This window comes from Eublepharis macularius, chromosome 17 (genome assembly GCF_028583425.1).
Source record: "Eublepharis macularius isolate TG4126 chromosome 17, MPM_Emac_v1.0, whole genome shotgun sequence".
NCBI classification, from domain to species: Eukaryota; Metazoa; Chordata; class Lepidosauria; order Squamata; family Eublepharidae; genus Eublepharis; species Eublepharis macularius.
Window position 1 is genome coordinate 39,838,426 of NC_072806.1, and position 16,529 is coordinate 39,854,954.

Sequence of the window (16,529 nt, forward strand, 5' to 3'; positions counted from 1 at the left end):
ACTTGATATTACCAATATGTGAAATGTTCTCACACAGGAAAAGCGCCAAAATCTTGTTTATGATTGGGAGGGGGGGAAAGAGCAGACCTGAGTGTTAAAAGAGAAGTCTCTCTCACATGATGTCATTCCTATCAACTTTTACTCTTGCTGCTTAGATGCTTACCTTGCTTCTGAGTAGTTCTATGGACATATATATGGAAATGATTTGATTTCTGAATAAAAGCCATTTAACCAAGAACCTGTGTCTTGCTGCAATGGTCCAGGGATCTGTCTACCATATCCTGCCATCCATATCCTGACATTTTGATAGGAATCCTCATTTTCTTCTGTACCTCTAACCTTTGGAGAATGGCTACCGACTTCCAGTTGTCAGAGCCAGTCCCAGGATTAACAGCGCCAGGGGACCCTACTTCCCACCCAGTCCTGCATCTGGGATTGGGTGCAGATGCTGGAAGGACTCCTACAGAGCTGGGGGCGATCCCCAGGAGAGGAGTCACCCATCTTACATGGACTACTTTACTGACCCCCAGACAAGGAGCTCCCCAGAACCCGGAAGAGAAAGAGAGGCGGACAGGAGCACTGTTTGGTCACTGCCTGGGTGAGATAGGAGTACCTAACATCTTGATGGAACTGCAACTGTCCTCCATCCTGGAGCAAGAACCGGGGATAATGATTGAGGGGACTCCCAGCACGGAGGTACCTGAGGTGCAGGAAAGAACGAACCCTCTTAAACCTAAAGAATGCATGATCAACATGGAGGAGGTGACCCATCCAGAAGGACTAAAAGCATATATGGAGAGTATATATGTTGGATATGTCAAAACTTGTTTCCAAAGTATGTTGAACAGATTACAGAGGCTCGAGGACCCTGGATTACCCCCTGCCAACACTGTGGAATATCGGGGAATTACAATTGAGACAGGAATTGACCCTTTGGATAGCTGTGAGTTGGGAGCCGTGGCCGGGCCAAACAACCAGTATTGGGGCCAGAAGCCGCGACTACTCATGCTGCAGGATGAGGCAACACAATCGGTGTTGTGGGATTTACAAATGAGGGGAGACCGTGGATTAACCCCTGGTAAAAACCCCGTTTTTGGTGGATTATACTGTTGAGGATGAAATGAACTCCATGGGATCAAGTGACTCAAAGGTTGTGGCCAGGCCAGCAATCCCCATCGGGGGCCAGATGCCACAAACCCTGAGAGACAGGACACAATTTTCCCAGGAGGAACTCGCCCATGCCTTGAGGACACAACAAGAATGGGGAAGAAACCTCCTCAAAGAGAAAGGAAACATAAGTTCACCAGAGGCACCGGTGAGGACAACAACAGGGTCCCGTGGGGAGTCAGAGAGACCCCCTACCTTGCCATAGCGGGGGAGAGTCTCGCAAATTGGGCAAGAACCAATAGACTTTGCCAGGATTGTACCACTGGAAAGGGGAAGAACACTTTTAATGACTCCTGCACAGTTTGTGGATGACCAAATAGTTCCCTCAATTACACAGGTTCCGGTAGTAACCACAGGAATAGAGAGGAGTATCATCCCACCTTCCCCCCTAGTGACTGCACCGAATATACCCTCCCTGGGAGTAGAGATGGGTCCATATGGGACAGCACAATTGTTGACCATTCCTCCAATCGTGGGCGGCATAGGGGCGACAATTGCCACAATGGGGATGAGAGTGCCAACGAACTTACACAGTCAAACTCCCCTACCAGTACCGACAATTTCCACTTTACCACCCCAGGGGGGAGTGAGGATCCAACAAGGGGGGACCTAGCTAAGAGGGGCCCCACAGCTTTTGACCAGAATTCAGGATATTACCGACCGACTGCCGAAACTCATCAAGCCTGCTGATAAGTACCTGTTTGTGCTGATTCATGTGGGGATGAATGACACAGCTGCGAATACTGTTGCAAGAATTAAAGAGAATTATGAAGCTCTTGGAAGGCAGTTGAAGGCATTGGGGGCACAGGTGGTATTCTCTTCTATCCTTCCAGTCATAGGAAGAGGAACGCACAGGGAACGGACCATACTTGAGGTGAATCGTTGGCTGAGATGGTGGTGCCGACAGGAGTGCTTTGGGTTCTGGGACCATGGGATAGGTTTTCTTAGAGAAGGCCTTCTAGCACATGATGGGCTTCACCTCTCAAGGGCAGGGAAGAAAACATTTGGAACGAACCTGGAGAACTTCATCAGGAGAGCTTTAAACTCAGGAGCGAGTGAAGGGTGGGCTCTTCTCAAACACGAGCTTTTGCAAGCTCAAGCCCTCACTATCCCAGCAAGACGGAAACATGGTACAGGCTCCAAGAAACTGATGTGGATGAACAGAGAGCTCCAGAATAAGGTAAGGGAGAAAAAGGAAATGTTCAGGAAATGGAGAGAAGGACAGACCTCTAAAGAGGAGTATATGAGGGTTACTAGGTACTGCAGATCAGCCATCAGAGAGACCAAAGCTCAGGACGAGCTGGGTCTGGCTAGGAGGGCTCGCTACAATAAGAAAAACTTCTACAGATATGTGAGAAGCAAACGCAAGGTAAAAGAGGCAATTGGACTGCTGTTGGGAGATGGAGAAACTCTGATGCAGGACAGAGAAAAAGCAGACAGGCTTAATGACTTTTTTGCCTCTGTTTTCTCCCTGAAGAACTCAGGCACATCTAGAGATAGTAGAAAATGTGACAGGGCACCTGAATGGCTAGTTGACATTGAAAGAGAGGTTGTAGAGAGGCATCTTGCTGCACTGGAAAAATACAAATCCCCTGGGCTGGATGGGGTGCACCCAAGAGTACTGAAAGAACTTTCTAGAGAACTTGCAGAACCCGTCCATCATCTTCAAGGCCTTCTGGAGGACTGGGGATGTGCCACAAGATTGGCAAAGAGAATGTTATCCCAATTTTTAAGAAAGGGAAGAAGGATGACCCGGGAAACTACAGGCTGGTCAGTCTGACTTCTGTTGCTGGGAAGATATTAGAACAGATTTTAAAGGGATCAATCTGCAAGCATCTGAAGGATCGCTCAGTGATCCGGGGAAGTCAGCATGGTTTTGTCCCTAACAAATCTTGCCAGACCAACCTGGTTTCCTTCTTTGATCGAGTGACCAGCTTACTGGATCGAGGGAACTCTGTTGACGTGATTTATCTGGATTTCAGTAAAGCTTTCGATAAGGAGTACAAAGAGGATACCCGCAAGTGGGGGGGCCTCCAGTGAATTTTCCTCAGGGAGCCCCTAGAATCCAAGCACAAGCCTTTCAACCATAGTATGGATGGATACCGCAGGCTTCTCCAATGGACTATGGAGCAAATGGAGCATACCAGATACCTTACATGGCTTCTGGACATGTTCAACCACCTCCCTTTGGAGCGGCCCCAATCCACCAGGTGGTGTGGTACCAGGGAGCAGGAGCTCCTGCAACGGGACTGCCAGAAGGATGGTTTAAATTGGAAGCCACGTTTGATGGGAACCCCAAGAACCTGGGATTTTTTATAGTACAAGCCATGGAGGTTTTCCAAGACTGGGGACAGTTGCTTCCTTCAGAGCACAGTCAGGTCAACCATTTAGGATCTCGACTGGAAGGGGCAGCAGCTGAATGGTATGTAACTTTACATAACATGGGAATATCTGAGCTGTATGACTTAAATGCCTTTATATACGTGCTATGAGCTCAATTTGAAGACCCATTAGAAGGGGAAAGTGCTTGAACAAAGCTCAGAACCACAAGACAGGGGTCTAGACCCGTAAGAGAATATGCTGCCAAATTCAGGCAATTAGCAAGCAAAACGCAGAGCTACCATGAAGGAGTGAAAATTGAACTCTTCCAAAATGGACTAAATGCTGACTTACTAGATTGAGCATTAATGCAAGATGATCCACAGACTTTGTTGGGTTGGATCCAACAAGCATGTAAGGTCGAAAATAGGACTCAAGTAGTAAAGCTTGTAAGAATGCAACAACATGCGGGGTCGAGGAGACCCACCACTTCCCAATTCAAGGTAAAACATCGTAGCTTATTTAGCAGATAACAGCTGTTTTTTGTAGTTCTTAATTGAAGGAGAGGCTAAGGTTTGTGGAGGCAAAGTTCCTCTTCAAGAATTGAGGGTAGATAAAGCAATTAAATAAAATAAAAAAGATAAAAGTCAGATACTTGTGGAGAGCCGTGGCAGAGGCTTTCATCTCATCGCCATCTTGACTAGCCCTCTCGTGTAACAAAAAAACCTGCCTATGCGTCACCGGTGTTATTTCACAAAAAGAAAGATGGGAGGCTGAGACTGTACTGATTACTGAGGAATAAATGCTGTATCCATGTCAAATGTGTACCCCCTTCCCTTAATTAAAGATTTGTTCAGTGTGGTGGCGCAAGGTAAAATCTTTTCGAAACTGGACTTAAAAGATGCTTATTTCTGAATGAGTATAAGGGAGGGGGATGAGTGGAAAACCACGCTCAACACCCCCTTAGGGCAGTTCGAGTACCTCGTAATGCCTTTTGGCCTACAGGGGGTGCCAGGTGTTTTCATGAACCTAATCAACGAGGTACTACATGAATACCTATACAAAGGTGTGGTTGTTTATCTAGATGGCGTGTTTATTCTGCTGATAAAGAATCCCATGTAGAACTGGTCAGAAAGGTACTGACCGCTTTAAAGAAACACAAACTGCCAGTGAAATTGTCTAAATGTGAATTTCATAAAGAGGAGCTGGACTTTTTGGGGGTACCGAGTCTCTCACCAAGAACTGAAAATGGACCTGGCAAAAGTCCAAGCTGTAGTGGGGTGGGAGGCCCCTAAAACAAGGAGACAATTGCAGTCATTCCTAGGGTTTGCTAACTTTTTTTTTTTTTAAAGAATTTTTATTGGATTAGAAACATATAATAACAATTATAATCACATTCTTTAATTTTTTCTAATTCTAACCCCCTCCCTTTCCCCCCCTTTTTATTGACTTCCAACAGTTTTCCAACCCCCTATCCACTTTCCCTCTGCTCCTTCATATTTATTTTATTTGTTTATTATAATATACTTTCAGATTCTTCTAAGCACTATTTCCACTTCCTTTCACATATAAATTGTCATATAAATTGTCATATAAATAAAATCCTCTTAATCTATCTTCTTCATTAAAACTACTAATAATATTCATTTTGATAACCTGTGTTTTATCTTACTCCTTCTATTCTCTTCAATATGGGACAAATATGGGCTGCCTGCTCATTGCTGCTGGGTGGGGCTACCCATCTCCTCCCCCAGAATGCCTGTGGCAGCTCCACCTGGAGGGGCTTGGCTCCTAGCAACTGCTGAGCCAGGCTACTGTCCTCTCGCCGGGGCGTGACTCTGGGCTGTAGTGGCTGCTTAGGGCTCTGTTTGGGCTGTTGCTGGGTCCCTATTCCCCCTGCCTTGGCCCTTTTCCTCTAGCCTGCTTAGCCCCCTCTCTTCCCCCTGGAGGGTGGGACTAGCTGGCCTCTCCCTGCTCCCCCCAGCCTTCTGAGGCTTTGGCCTTTCGCCCCTTCCCCCTGGAGTAGGCAGGTTCTGGCTCTGTTTGCCAGTCAGAACGGTTGAACTGCTGTCTCCCGGCTGCCCCCTGCTGCTGCCTGCCAGCAAGTCCGGGGGCTGAGCTGCTGACCCCGGACATGAGACATGTAGGTCTCCCCTCAAAGACAACATGGAGACTCCAGTTGGTGCAAAATGCCACAGCTCAATTATCATCAGGAGCTATGTAAAGCATACATATTCTGTGGTCACTTCATTGGCTACCAATTAGTTTCTCAGCTCAATTCAAAATATAGCTATCACATAAAAACACAGGCTGTGTTAGTGAAGCTGAGAGCAACAACATCAGGAGCACAGGCTTGGTCAAGAGTCTAAACTCCTAGAAGAGTTACTCAAGGCAGAATGGTCAAAGCTGAGACATCAGACTAAGATGCATCCCCCCTCCTTAGGAATCAACGGTCCCATCACCAGAAGAGAATTGAATGTTCCAATGGTGATGGGAGTGGAGGAATTCTTGAAGGTTAGCTACTGGGCAGCTGCAGTAGTGGAAGGTGACACTGGCGGAAGATCTTTCACAGACGACTGCAGTGCCACTTCAACTAACCCTGGGTAGTATTGCGTAGAAGGCAATAAACCACTTCTGCTAATCTCTTTTCTTGAAAACCCTATGATTAGACCCCCACCATAATATCGCTATTATTTCTTTTCCCTTTTATTTTTAACCAGAGGCTCTCAACTGACCTTCCATGCTCAGATTCATGTATTTCATCACAAATATATACATCCTTGACATACAATGCTACTCTTCTCCCCTTTCCTTATTGATCTATTCCTTTTAAATGTTGTAACCCCTCAATCCTAATATTCCAATTGAACATCTCATCCAGAGAAGTTTCAGTTAAATTGTTTATATATTGTTTCTCCATTGTTATAGCTCTGTATTTGGATTTCTGCTTTTTTTCAAATTTCTGCAACCCATACCCTATTTCATTGTTTATTGAATGTCCCAGCTGTTCATCTTATTGACTTCCACTGTGTAATCCACCTTGAGTCCCAGTGAGAAAGGTGGACTATAAATAATGTAAAAAAACAACAACAACACAGCTTAGGAGACTTTCAGAAATGTGCAGCAGTTCTGTGTAACTGACTGGTTTATCTGTACCTCATTAAAGCTTCCAAACTGTCCTGAGATTTATATCCCAAATTCTGAACAGCTCAAAAAGCTTCAGATAAAGTTGCAAAGCAAAATTCTCTCTTATAGAAAACCTGCCTCTTAGTATAATTTATTTTTGAGTGAGTCCTCCTTGTTTAACCCTTTCCATCAAGGCACTTGGAGACTTCTTTTAGGAGTTTAATTTTTATTAAAATAAAACTTTATTCTTTTAAATAAAGCAAGATACTAAAATATAAAGCGTTTGTAACAGAAGCAGTTAATTACCCAGTTAGAAGCTTAGCCTTTATTAACCACAGTTAATGTCTTCTTAGTTTTGGCTAGCAACCTCACAGGTTAACGAAGCAGTGAGAGGACAGGAGGCTGTTTTGAATAATTGAGGAGCTGATTGTTTAGAGCTAAAGCCAAGGGCAGCTTAATTGGCTCGGCATTCCAGACTCTTCTTTGCAGAGAGGATTCAAGATAAGAACTTTTTCTAACTTTTTCTCACTTTCAGTCAGAGGGACCAGCTGCAGAGTGCTGTTGTAAATTAAATAGCCAAGTAGGAGGCAGGTTAGATAAGATTAGACAAGGTAAAACAAGATAAAATAGATTTAACTTGTGGAGCGATACAACCAGGGCTTCCATCTCAGTGCCATCATGGCAGCTACTAAAATATAAAGGCTTACTAAAGTAAAATCAATAATTGATGAACATATACATGCAATATACTAATTAACATGTGCTATCTATAAAGACATCTCTAAGATCTTTCAAATGTGATAATAATATACATATATTATTGGTCTCAGATTTACCTGATTCTTCAGATTTTCATGTGACATTCTACCAAAGGCAAGTGTGATGTTATAGTGCAGATGCATGATAAACTCTATAAATCTTCAAAGCTGTCAAAAAGGTTAGATGAGCAGATCATTAGTGGTCCATCCTAGCAATTAAAGAATCTTTAATCTACCTTTGTTCAACTACTTTTAATTAGTTGTCCAAAGATAAAAGGAATAGCTGTGTATTACACAAACTGCTAATAAACTACATTGAAGTCCACAGAAAGTTTATATGTGTATAACTAGAGTATATTGTGATTTAATCCATATTCCTGCTACAGCAGGACCCAGAGGTTTCAAACCAGCAAAGCATAAAGAATGTTAATATAACTTCGTATGTGGCTTTTATGGCTATGTTCTATGAGCTTTAATACTAATTGCTTTTCTGATCGCTATGTCTCAAAAAGGAAGTGATACTGTAGAGCTGGAAAAAGTGCAAAGGAGAGCAACCAAGATGATTAAACAATTGCAGCAGCTTCCTGCAAGGAAAGGCTAAAGAGTCTGGGGCTTTTCAGTTTAGAAAAAAAAGACAACTAAGATGATAGAGGTTTATAAAATTTTGCACAGAATGGATACAGTGGATAAAAAGTAGATTGAGAGAAGTCCTCCCCCCTTTCCCATAATAATAGCTGTGGAATAATAGCTGATGGGTAACAGATTCTGGATATAAAAAATGAAGTTCTTCACAGTGGATGTAGCAGTGGCCACAAGCATTTTTTTTTTTGCTTTCAAGCCACAATTTATTGTGACTTCATGGGGTTTTCAAGGCAAGAGACATCCAGAGGTGGCTTGCTATTGCCTGCCCGTTTAGCAACCATGGACCTCTTTGGTGTCTCCTATCCAAGCACTAACCATGGCTGAACCTCCTTAGCTTCTGAGATATGACAAGATCAGGCTAACCTAGACTAACCAGACTGCTTGCAAACATGACTTTAAAAGATTAGACAGAAACATGGAGGAAAGGCTCGTCTATGGCTAATAGCCATGATGACTGAAGGGAACCTCTATATCCACAGGCAGTAAACTTCTGAATATCAGAGCTAGAAGGCCACATCAAGGGAAGGTCTGTCTCTATGCCAATTTCTTAGCCTTAGAAGGAAACTTGTTGGCTACTGTGTGAAACAAAATGCTGAATTAGACAGACCACTGGTCTAATCCCACACAACTCTACTTATGCAATTCTTGCAAACTGCCATAGAATCACAGAATCATAGGGTTGGAAGGAACCTCTAGTCCAACCCCCTTCACAATGCAGGAAATTCATAACTATCCCCCGACTGCCCCAGTGACCCCCCCCTGCTCCATGCCCAGAAGATGGCAAAACACCTCCAGGATCCCTAACCAAATTGGCCTGTGGAAAATTGCTACCTGACCCCAAGGTGGTGATCGGCATTACCCTGGGCATGTAAGACGGGCCATGAGAACTAAGCACTGATTTAACCCTTCCTGCCCTCCCTCTCATGATCTGCCCAGGTTCACAGAATCAGCATTGCTGTCAGGTGGCCATCTAGCCTCTGCTTAAAAACCTCCGAAGAAGGAGAGCCCACCATCTCCTGAGGAAGCCTGTTCCACTGAGGGGCTGCTCTAATTGTCAGGAAGTTCTTCCTAAGTTTCGGAAATTCTTCCGAAAACTCTTTTGATTTAATTTCAAGCCATTGGTTTTGGTCCGACCTTCTGGGGCAGTGGAAAACAACTCTGTGCCATCCTCTGTATGACAGCCCTTCAAGTACTTGAAGATGGTTATCATATCACCTCTCAGTCATCTCCTCTCCAGGTTAAACATTCCCCTTGAGAGGTTGAAAGATAGGGTACATTTCCATTGTCCAGAAAATTGATTACCATGAGGGGTGTCCATCTGGCTTTACAAAAACAATTGGGGATGATTTTAAAAGAGAAGTAGGAGCTTTGAAAAGCAGGCAGTTAAGAGACTCGTAAGTATTGTGTCTGACGCTGTTCCCCCAACACCGACTGTAGGATTCAGGTAACTAATACTAATATATAGAATATAGAATGTAGCAAATATAAAATGTAGGAAGCAAATACAGAATGTAGGAAATAAAAAGGAATGAGGACTGTGGGCAGAAGAGGCTTAGGCACATGAAGGAACATACAATGAGTGGAAAGCTAGGGACAGTAACTGTGAACAGGATGTGGGAAAAGGCTCCATTCATGGGATGCATTGAACTAGCACTGTAGGCATGAGACACTGTTGAGATTCAGACAATTCAGAATGGATGGGAGGATTATTCAGTTAGGGACTGTGGAGGGAACGCAAAATGTTTGGGAATAGAGGATGAGTGTCAAAGACAGATCTTGGACATGGGGGAGATTTATGGAGTAAAATATAAAAAAGTTCAGAAATCAAGAGCACGCTGAGCTTGTGATAGGAGACTAAGATAATATGGAGAGTCTATAATGGGATAGCTTAATTTGTGAGGTGTAGGATGCGTGTAATATGAGCACAGAGAGCATATAATGTGAGGAATCAAAAATGGGGCAAGTCAGGAAGTGAAGTAAGACCATGAAGAGAAAAGACTGGGTGATATAGCTATTTACACATATCCTGCAAACTTCCAGATTAGAACAAAGAAAGAATCTTCAGTGCAGATATTTTTGCAAAAAGTTTGGAAAGCTGTCCCAGAACATACCTATCAGGTTATTAACAGGGTGACCTGTTTAGATCATGTTAGTCTAGTTTTGAAGCTGTCTCTCAACTAGCTTCTAGTCCCAATTAGGGGTACTGATTTTGACCTTAAAAGCTATACATGGTCTGGGCCAGGGTACTTTAAGAACTTCCTCCTCCCCAAACTCTCAGGAGAGTCCCTGCTCCACATGTCCCCACTGTCTGATTCCAGCAGGTAGCAACACAAGGGAAGGCCTTCTTGGGGGTACCAAAGTTGTGTAATGTTTTCACTGAAGAGGTGTGAAAACCACTTTCTTTCAGTGGGCTTTTTTATTTTTGCCTGTGATGATCTTTGTTGGTAAGCTTTCTATCTGTGATCTGACTTTATTGCTGCTGGGCTTTAATTTTTATACTGTACTGTTTTGTACTCTTTAACTCATCTTGATAACCTTCTCAGTGTCAGGATCTAATATGTTCTGTGGTTCCTTGGTCAGAGTTACGCCATGTTGAATTCTGTAGTCGTTAGCCTTTCCCTCCCTCCAGGTCCAGGTGTTATTTTGACCGCGCTTTCCATGGGAGAGAATACTCTGATCTGTTTCTACAGCCAGAGACCTTGATGGGCCGAGCCTTCCCACAGCAAAGTTCTCATCGCCGTGGAAGGGGGGGGGAGGCTGGGAGTGAAGGGTTTGATGTACCACATGTTGTGCTTTCTTTTTTCATTCTCGACAATGTACGGGTTCAGCCAAGATCCTTTCTAGGCCTTGGAATATGGATACTTGTGTCACAGCCTAGTCTTTCAATAAACCTTTTGAAATCAAGAAATTGTGCTTCTTGCAGAAGGGGGAGACGAACTCTAGATAACAGGGATTCCATAGTCTGACATTTTGTCGAGAATCCACTTTTACTCCCCCGACCCCTAACCCAGGGAGGATGGATAACAGCGGGAACCTGATTGATCCGTCTGTGCCTGGACAGGAGGGTGCCGGGACTATAGAAATGCCCGCCAGTGGTACCGGGCAGGACCGAGCATCTCTTGAGGGAGTTTGACCTAAAATAAGTGGGACCCGTGAACGTGAACAGCTGATATCGTTGCCAACTCCTCGGCAGTGGGGCTCCAGACTCCGGGAAACCAGGGAGAGGCGAGCTGGCACTATGTTTTCCCGCTCAATGATTGATCTAAGTCGGACCGTCGGGTCGATGGAGCAGGGAGCAATGGGAGGACCTATTTGGGAAACGGGTCGCTTGTCCACGCTCTTGGCGGGCGCTACTCGGGCCAGCCCCCAACAGTGGTTTAGATGGGATGCGGAGGCTGGGCGCCTGGTGGAGGATGTCCAACAGGGAGAGGCCAGTGGGCCTCAGAATTGGGAGACTGCGCGTAATGAACTTTTAAGTTGGGATTATACCGATGTGGGCTCAACTGGAACTTGGGACACTGGCGCAGGAGCCCCAGCCGCAGACCCACATTGGAACTGATTACAAAATCAAGCTCATGTGGTACAGTATGGAATACTGGCCGTTACGGGGATGGCTAAGGGCTGGATGGCTAGTGCTGCGGAGGAGCAAGAACACCCTAGGGAAACTTTGGAGGTGACCTCGGCCAGTGAAGATTGGGCACCGGGGATTTCAGGTGACGATGCGGAAGAAGTGGATAGACAGCAGCACGACTGGGAAGAGACCCTGCTCCAGCCGGAGCAGACCATGCCAGCCGAGGAGGAGGAAGTGGAGTACGGCACTCCTGCCCATTACCGGCGGCTGGAAGGCCGGCTGGATGATATGGAAGGGGACCTGGCCCAAGCTGTCTATCTAATAGGCCTGCTGGTGCAGTGTGAGGGCTCCACCCGGCCGGTTTCTCAAGCCCGGGGGGCAGGAGGGGCACACCGTCGAGCTCAGCCACCCCCCGCGCTACCTGCTCCAGGACCCCAGACACCGGTTCAAGCCCAGCCTGGGCCTCAACAACCAGTGCCGCTGCCGGCTACTCAAGTTCCGCAACCACAACAACCGCCACCACCATCTCTGGCCCTGACCCCGCAACCACTGCCTCAGCAGCTGCCGGTGCAACTTGCGCCAGCCCCGCAGCCTTTGCTGCCGCCAGTGCAACCCGTGCCAGCCCTGCTACCGGTGCCGCCGCTGCCGCCGCCAGTGCTACCCGTGCCAGCCCCGCAGCCTTTGCCACAGTTACCCGTCCCGGGCCCGCTACCGCAACCTCCAGCAGGGCAACTAGGGCCTCCAAGGAGACCGGCTAGACCAGGCAGGCAGGCGCCGGGAGGACCAGCGAGACCAGCGCATAGACCTCAGCAGATCCCAGGTCGAGTGCCGGCTCCCCTCCGACCACAGCTGCAACAGCCACCGCAGTTCGGCCCTCCGCCGCTAGCCCAGGGACGTCAAGGTGGAGCGGAATTACCTATGGGGTGGATTAAATTGGAGGCAACCTTTGACGGAGATACCCACAAACTGGGATTTTTTGTGGTACAAGCCCTCCAGGTTTTCAATCGGTGGGGCTATCTGTTCCTGGACGAGGAGAGCCGGGTCACCCATTTAGCGTCCCGACTAGAAGGCAGAGCAGCAGAATGGTACGTGACTCTGTATTACTCGGGGGCTCCGGAACTGAACACTTTACAGGACTTTATTGCCACACTTAGAGCCAAATATGAAGACCCCTTGGAGGAGGAGAGAACACGTACCGAGCTACAAACCCTCAGACAAGGATCTCAACCCGTGAGAGAGTATGCAGCCAAGTTTCGGCAACTTGCAGCTAAGTGCCCCCATTGTGAGGAAGGGACAAAAATAGTGATGTTCCGCAATGGAATGAATCCCAGGTTGCTCAATCCAGCTTTAATGCAAGATGATCCCCCGACTCTGATGGGATGGATACAACTAGCGTGTGAGGTGGAAAACCGTACCCAAGTAGTCCGCCTTGTGGAGCAGCAGCAGGCAATGGGCTATAGAAGACCACCGCCCGTAGCGAGAGGGGCTCATGGAGTGCCACCGGTTAGGGGAGCTCGAGAAACCCGATGGAGGCAGGACCTTTGTTTGCAGTGTGGGAACAGCGGGCATTTCGCGGCAGAGTGCCCTTTTTGAGCGCAAGCCCAACCACCTCCCTCAACCACTCGCCCAGTTCTGGCCCCGAGAACCAGTCGAGGTAGAGGAATGCCAAGACGGGGCCGCCTAGACAAAGGGCTAGAAGCTGAAGAAGTGCAGATGGAACTTGATGTCAGTTTAGCAGAGGCGGATACGCCCAGCCCGCAATCGGGAAACGAGATGGATCTGTCGTGAGGAGGCCCCAACGGCAGATCACAAAGGAGTCCACCCCAGCGGTGAGAGAGGGAGGGGCCATTTTATTCGTTCCAGTAATGTTAACTAATCCAAGGAGGGGAACTCATGTCCGGGTGCAAGCGTTAATCGATTCAGATTGCTCAAGAGACATTATTGCACCCGCCCTAGTAAATGGCTTGGGATTAGAAACCCGGGAACTTAAAAATCCAATTATATTTGAACAAATGGATGGTTCAAATATGAACCCAGCTGTCCGAGAAACGGAACTGGTACCCACGGGAATGGGCAAACATTGGGAGAGCTGGTCCTATATCATCAGCCAAGCGTCCAAATATCCCCTCATCCTAGGCAGTCGGTGGCTGTGGGACCATAACCCTTACATTAACTGGGCCAAAGGCATGATTGTGTTCGATCGGGAATACTGCAGCAATCATCACTGGCACAAGGACTGGGGGGAAGAGTCCTCATTGAATGTAGAAGTCGCGTTGCTTTCCACAGAGGAACTCAACCTGATTCCAGTGGAATACAGGGACTTGGCACAAGCTTTTAGTCAGGAAGAGGTGGACAGCTTACCACCGCACCGAAAAACTGATTGTGCGATTGAACTGATCCCAGGGGAAAGTCTGCCCAAAGGAAAGCTTTATTCCATGAGCCCAGCTGAGAGAGAGGAGCTCCAAAAATTTATCGATAAAAACCTGGAGGGAGGTTTCATCCGCCTGGCTAGCTCCCCCCATGCCGGACCGGATGGGGGGTTGAGGCTTTGCACAGATTTCAGAGGCATCAACGTAGTGTCCATGACCAATGCCTACCCAATTCCCCTGATTCGAGACCTGCTGAGTGTGGTGGCGCAGAGTAAGATCTTTTCAAAGTTGGACTTAAAAGATGCTTATTTCCATGTGAGAATCAGGGAAGGGGATGAATGGAAAACCACGTTCGATACGCCATTAGGCCAATATTAGCATCTCGTCATGCCTTTTGGCTTATCTGGAGCACCTGTTGTTTACTTGTCCATGATCAATGAGGTGCTACATAAGTTTTTATATAAGGGAGTGGTCGTTTACCTGGATGACGTGTTAATTTTTACAGAAACCAGAGAGGAACATAATAAGTTGGTCAGAGAAGTTTTGACCACCCTGATACAGCATAAACTCCCTGTCAAATTGTCCAAATGTGAATTTCATAAGACTGAGTTGGACTACCTGGGCTATCGTATTTCAGGACAAGGTTTAAAAATGGATCCGGCTAAAATCCAAGCCGTGAAGGAACGGCAAGCCCCTACTACCCGAAAGCAACTACAATCTTTCTTGGGCTTTCCCAACTTTTACAGGCAATTTATTAAGGGGTTTGCCCAGATCGCCCTCCCATTAACAGATTTACTAAAGACAAAGGGGAGGGGAGAGCAAACGGCTAAACCCACGTGCAAGCTTTCTGGGGACCAGAATGCCAGGCGGCATTTGAGAAACTGAAGGACCAATTTACTTCTGAACCGGTCCTCCAGCACCCAGACGAAAACCAAACCTTCATAGTGCAAGTGGATGCGAGTGATGCGGCCGTTGGCGGAGTCCTCTTACAGAGAGGGGAGGACGGAAAAGTACGGCCCTGTGTATACTTGTCTAGAAAATTCACTGAGGCTGAGCGCAATTGGAATGTCTGGGAGAAGGAAGCTTTCGCAGTTAAGGTAGCCCTTTCTACGTGGCGGCACTGGCTGGAGGGGGCACATCATCAGTTCGAAGTGAGGACGGACCACAAGAACTTAGAAGCTTTGCGCACCCCCCGAAGTCTTAATGCTAAACAGCTTTGGTGGGCTGAATTCTTCTCAAAGTTTGATTTCACTCTAAAGTTTCTTCCAGGCAAATCCAACTTCTTAGCGGATGCTCTCTCGTGCATGCCCCAATTGCAAAGCAAAAGGGAGGAGACTGTTGATACTGTTTTCTCTCACCGTCAGTTGGGAGGTGTGGTCACCACTCATAGCCAAGCAACCAAACAGCAGAGTGAGCCAAGTGGGTGGAGAGCTAAAGTGAAAAGCGAGGTGGAAAAAAAGGGGGAGCGAGCGCCCACAAGAAAAATGTCTCAAATGGCAGCGGGAGACTGGATTAAAGAAAACAAACTTTATATTCCCGCTAGCCTCAGGAAAGATGTGTTACAGCAATGTCATGATGCACGCACCGCAGGCCATTTCGGTTATCTAAAGACTTTACACTTGGTTCAAAGGCAATTTTCGTGGCCAGGAATGAGAAGGGATGTGTCACAATATGTGTCTTCCTGTCCTACTTGCATTATGGCCAAGCCTAGAAGGGGAAAGCCTCCTGGATTGCTACAGCCCCTGGAAGTTCCTAGTCGTTCTTGGGAGGTGATCTCTATGGACTTTATCACTGATCTACCTCCCTCAAAAGGTTATACTTGTATTTTAGTACTGGTGGATTTGTTTTCCAAACAAGCTCATTTCATTCTGTGCACCACCATGCCTACAGCTAGAAAGCTGGCCAGTTTATTCATGAAACATATTGTAAAACTGCACTCTTTTCCTTCCAAGGTGAGTTCGGATCGCGGTGGACAGTTTGTTGCCAACTTTTGGCGGGAGCTTTTACAACTGGCGGGCATTGAACAAGGATTAAGCTCCGTCTACCATCCCGAGAGCGATGGGCAGTCTGAAAGGCTAAATCAAGTGTTAGAGCAATTCCTCAGGTGCTACATTAATTTTCAGCAGGATAACTGGACCAAGCTGATCCATTTAGCAGAATATTCGTATAACAATTCGGTTCACAGTTCCACGGGAGAAACACGTTTTAAAATTGTGCATGGATATGAAGGAGTAGCATTTCCATTTGACTTACAACCTGAAAGCCAACAAGCCGGAGACTTAGGAGATTGGTGGACCTCCATCTCCAAGCAATGGACCTTAATTCAAAAGACTCTGGCCAAAGCGAAAGCGGATTATAAAAAGTATGCTGATCGAGCAGTGGAGCAGTGGGAATTGCAGCCTGGGGAAAAAGTCTACATCTCCACTAAGAACTTTAAAATAGAGCAAGCCAGCAAAAAATTAGGATTGGAATATTTGGGACCCTTTGAAATCAAAAAAGTCATAAACGGGGTGACAGCAGAACTCGAAGTCCCATAAGAATCTATGCCATGTACACCCCACGTTTCACATCAGCCTA

At 46.6% G+C, this 16,529-nt stretch overlaps 1 protein-coding gene across 1 annotated transcript; it reads left to right on the forward strand.

Moving 5' to 3' along the window:
• Positions 1–11,622: 11,622 nt before the first annotated feature.
• Positions 11,623–13,176, forward strand: LOC129344473 (formin-1-like). Its single transcript, XM_055001118.1, has one exon. The coding sequence runs from the start codon at positions 11,623–11,625 to the stop codon at positions 13,174–13,176; it is 1,554 nt and encodes a 517-aa protein (XP_054857093.1).
• Positions 13,177–16,529: the final 3,353 nt, after the last annotated feature.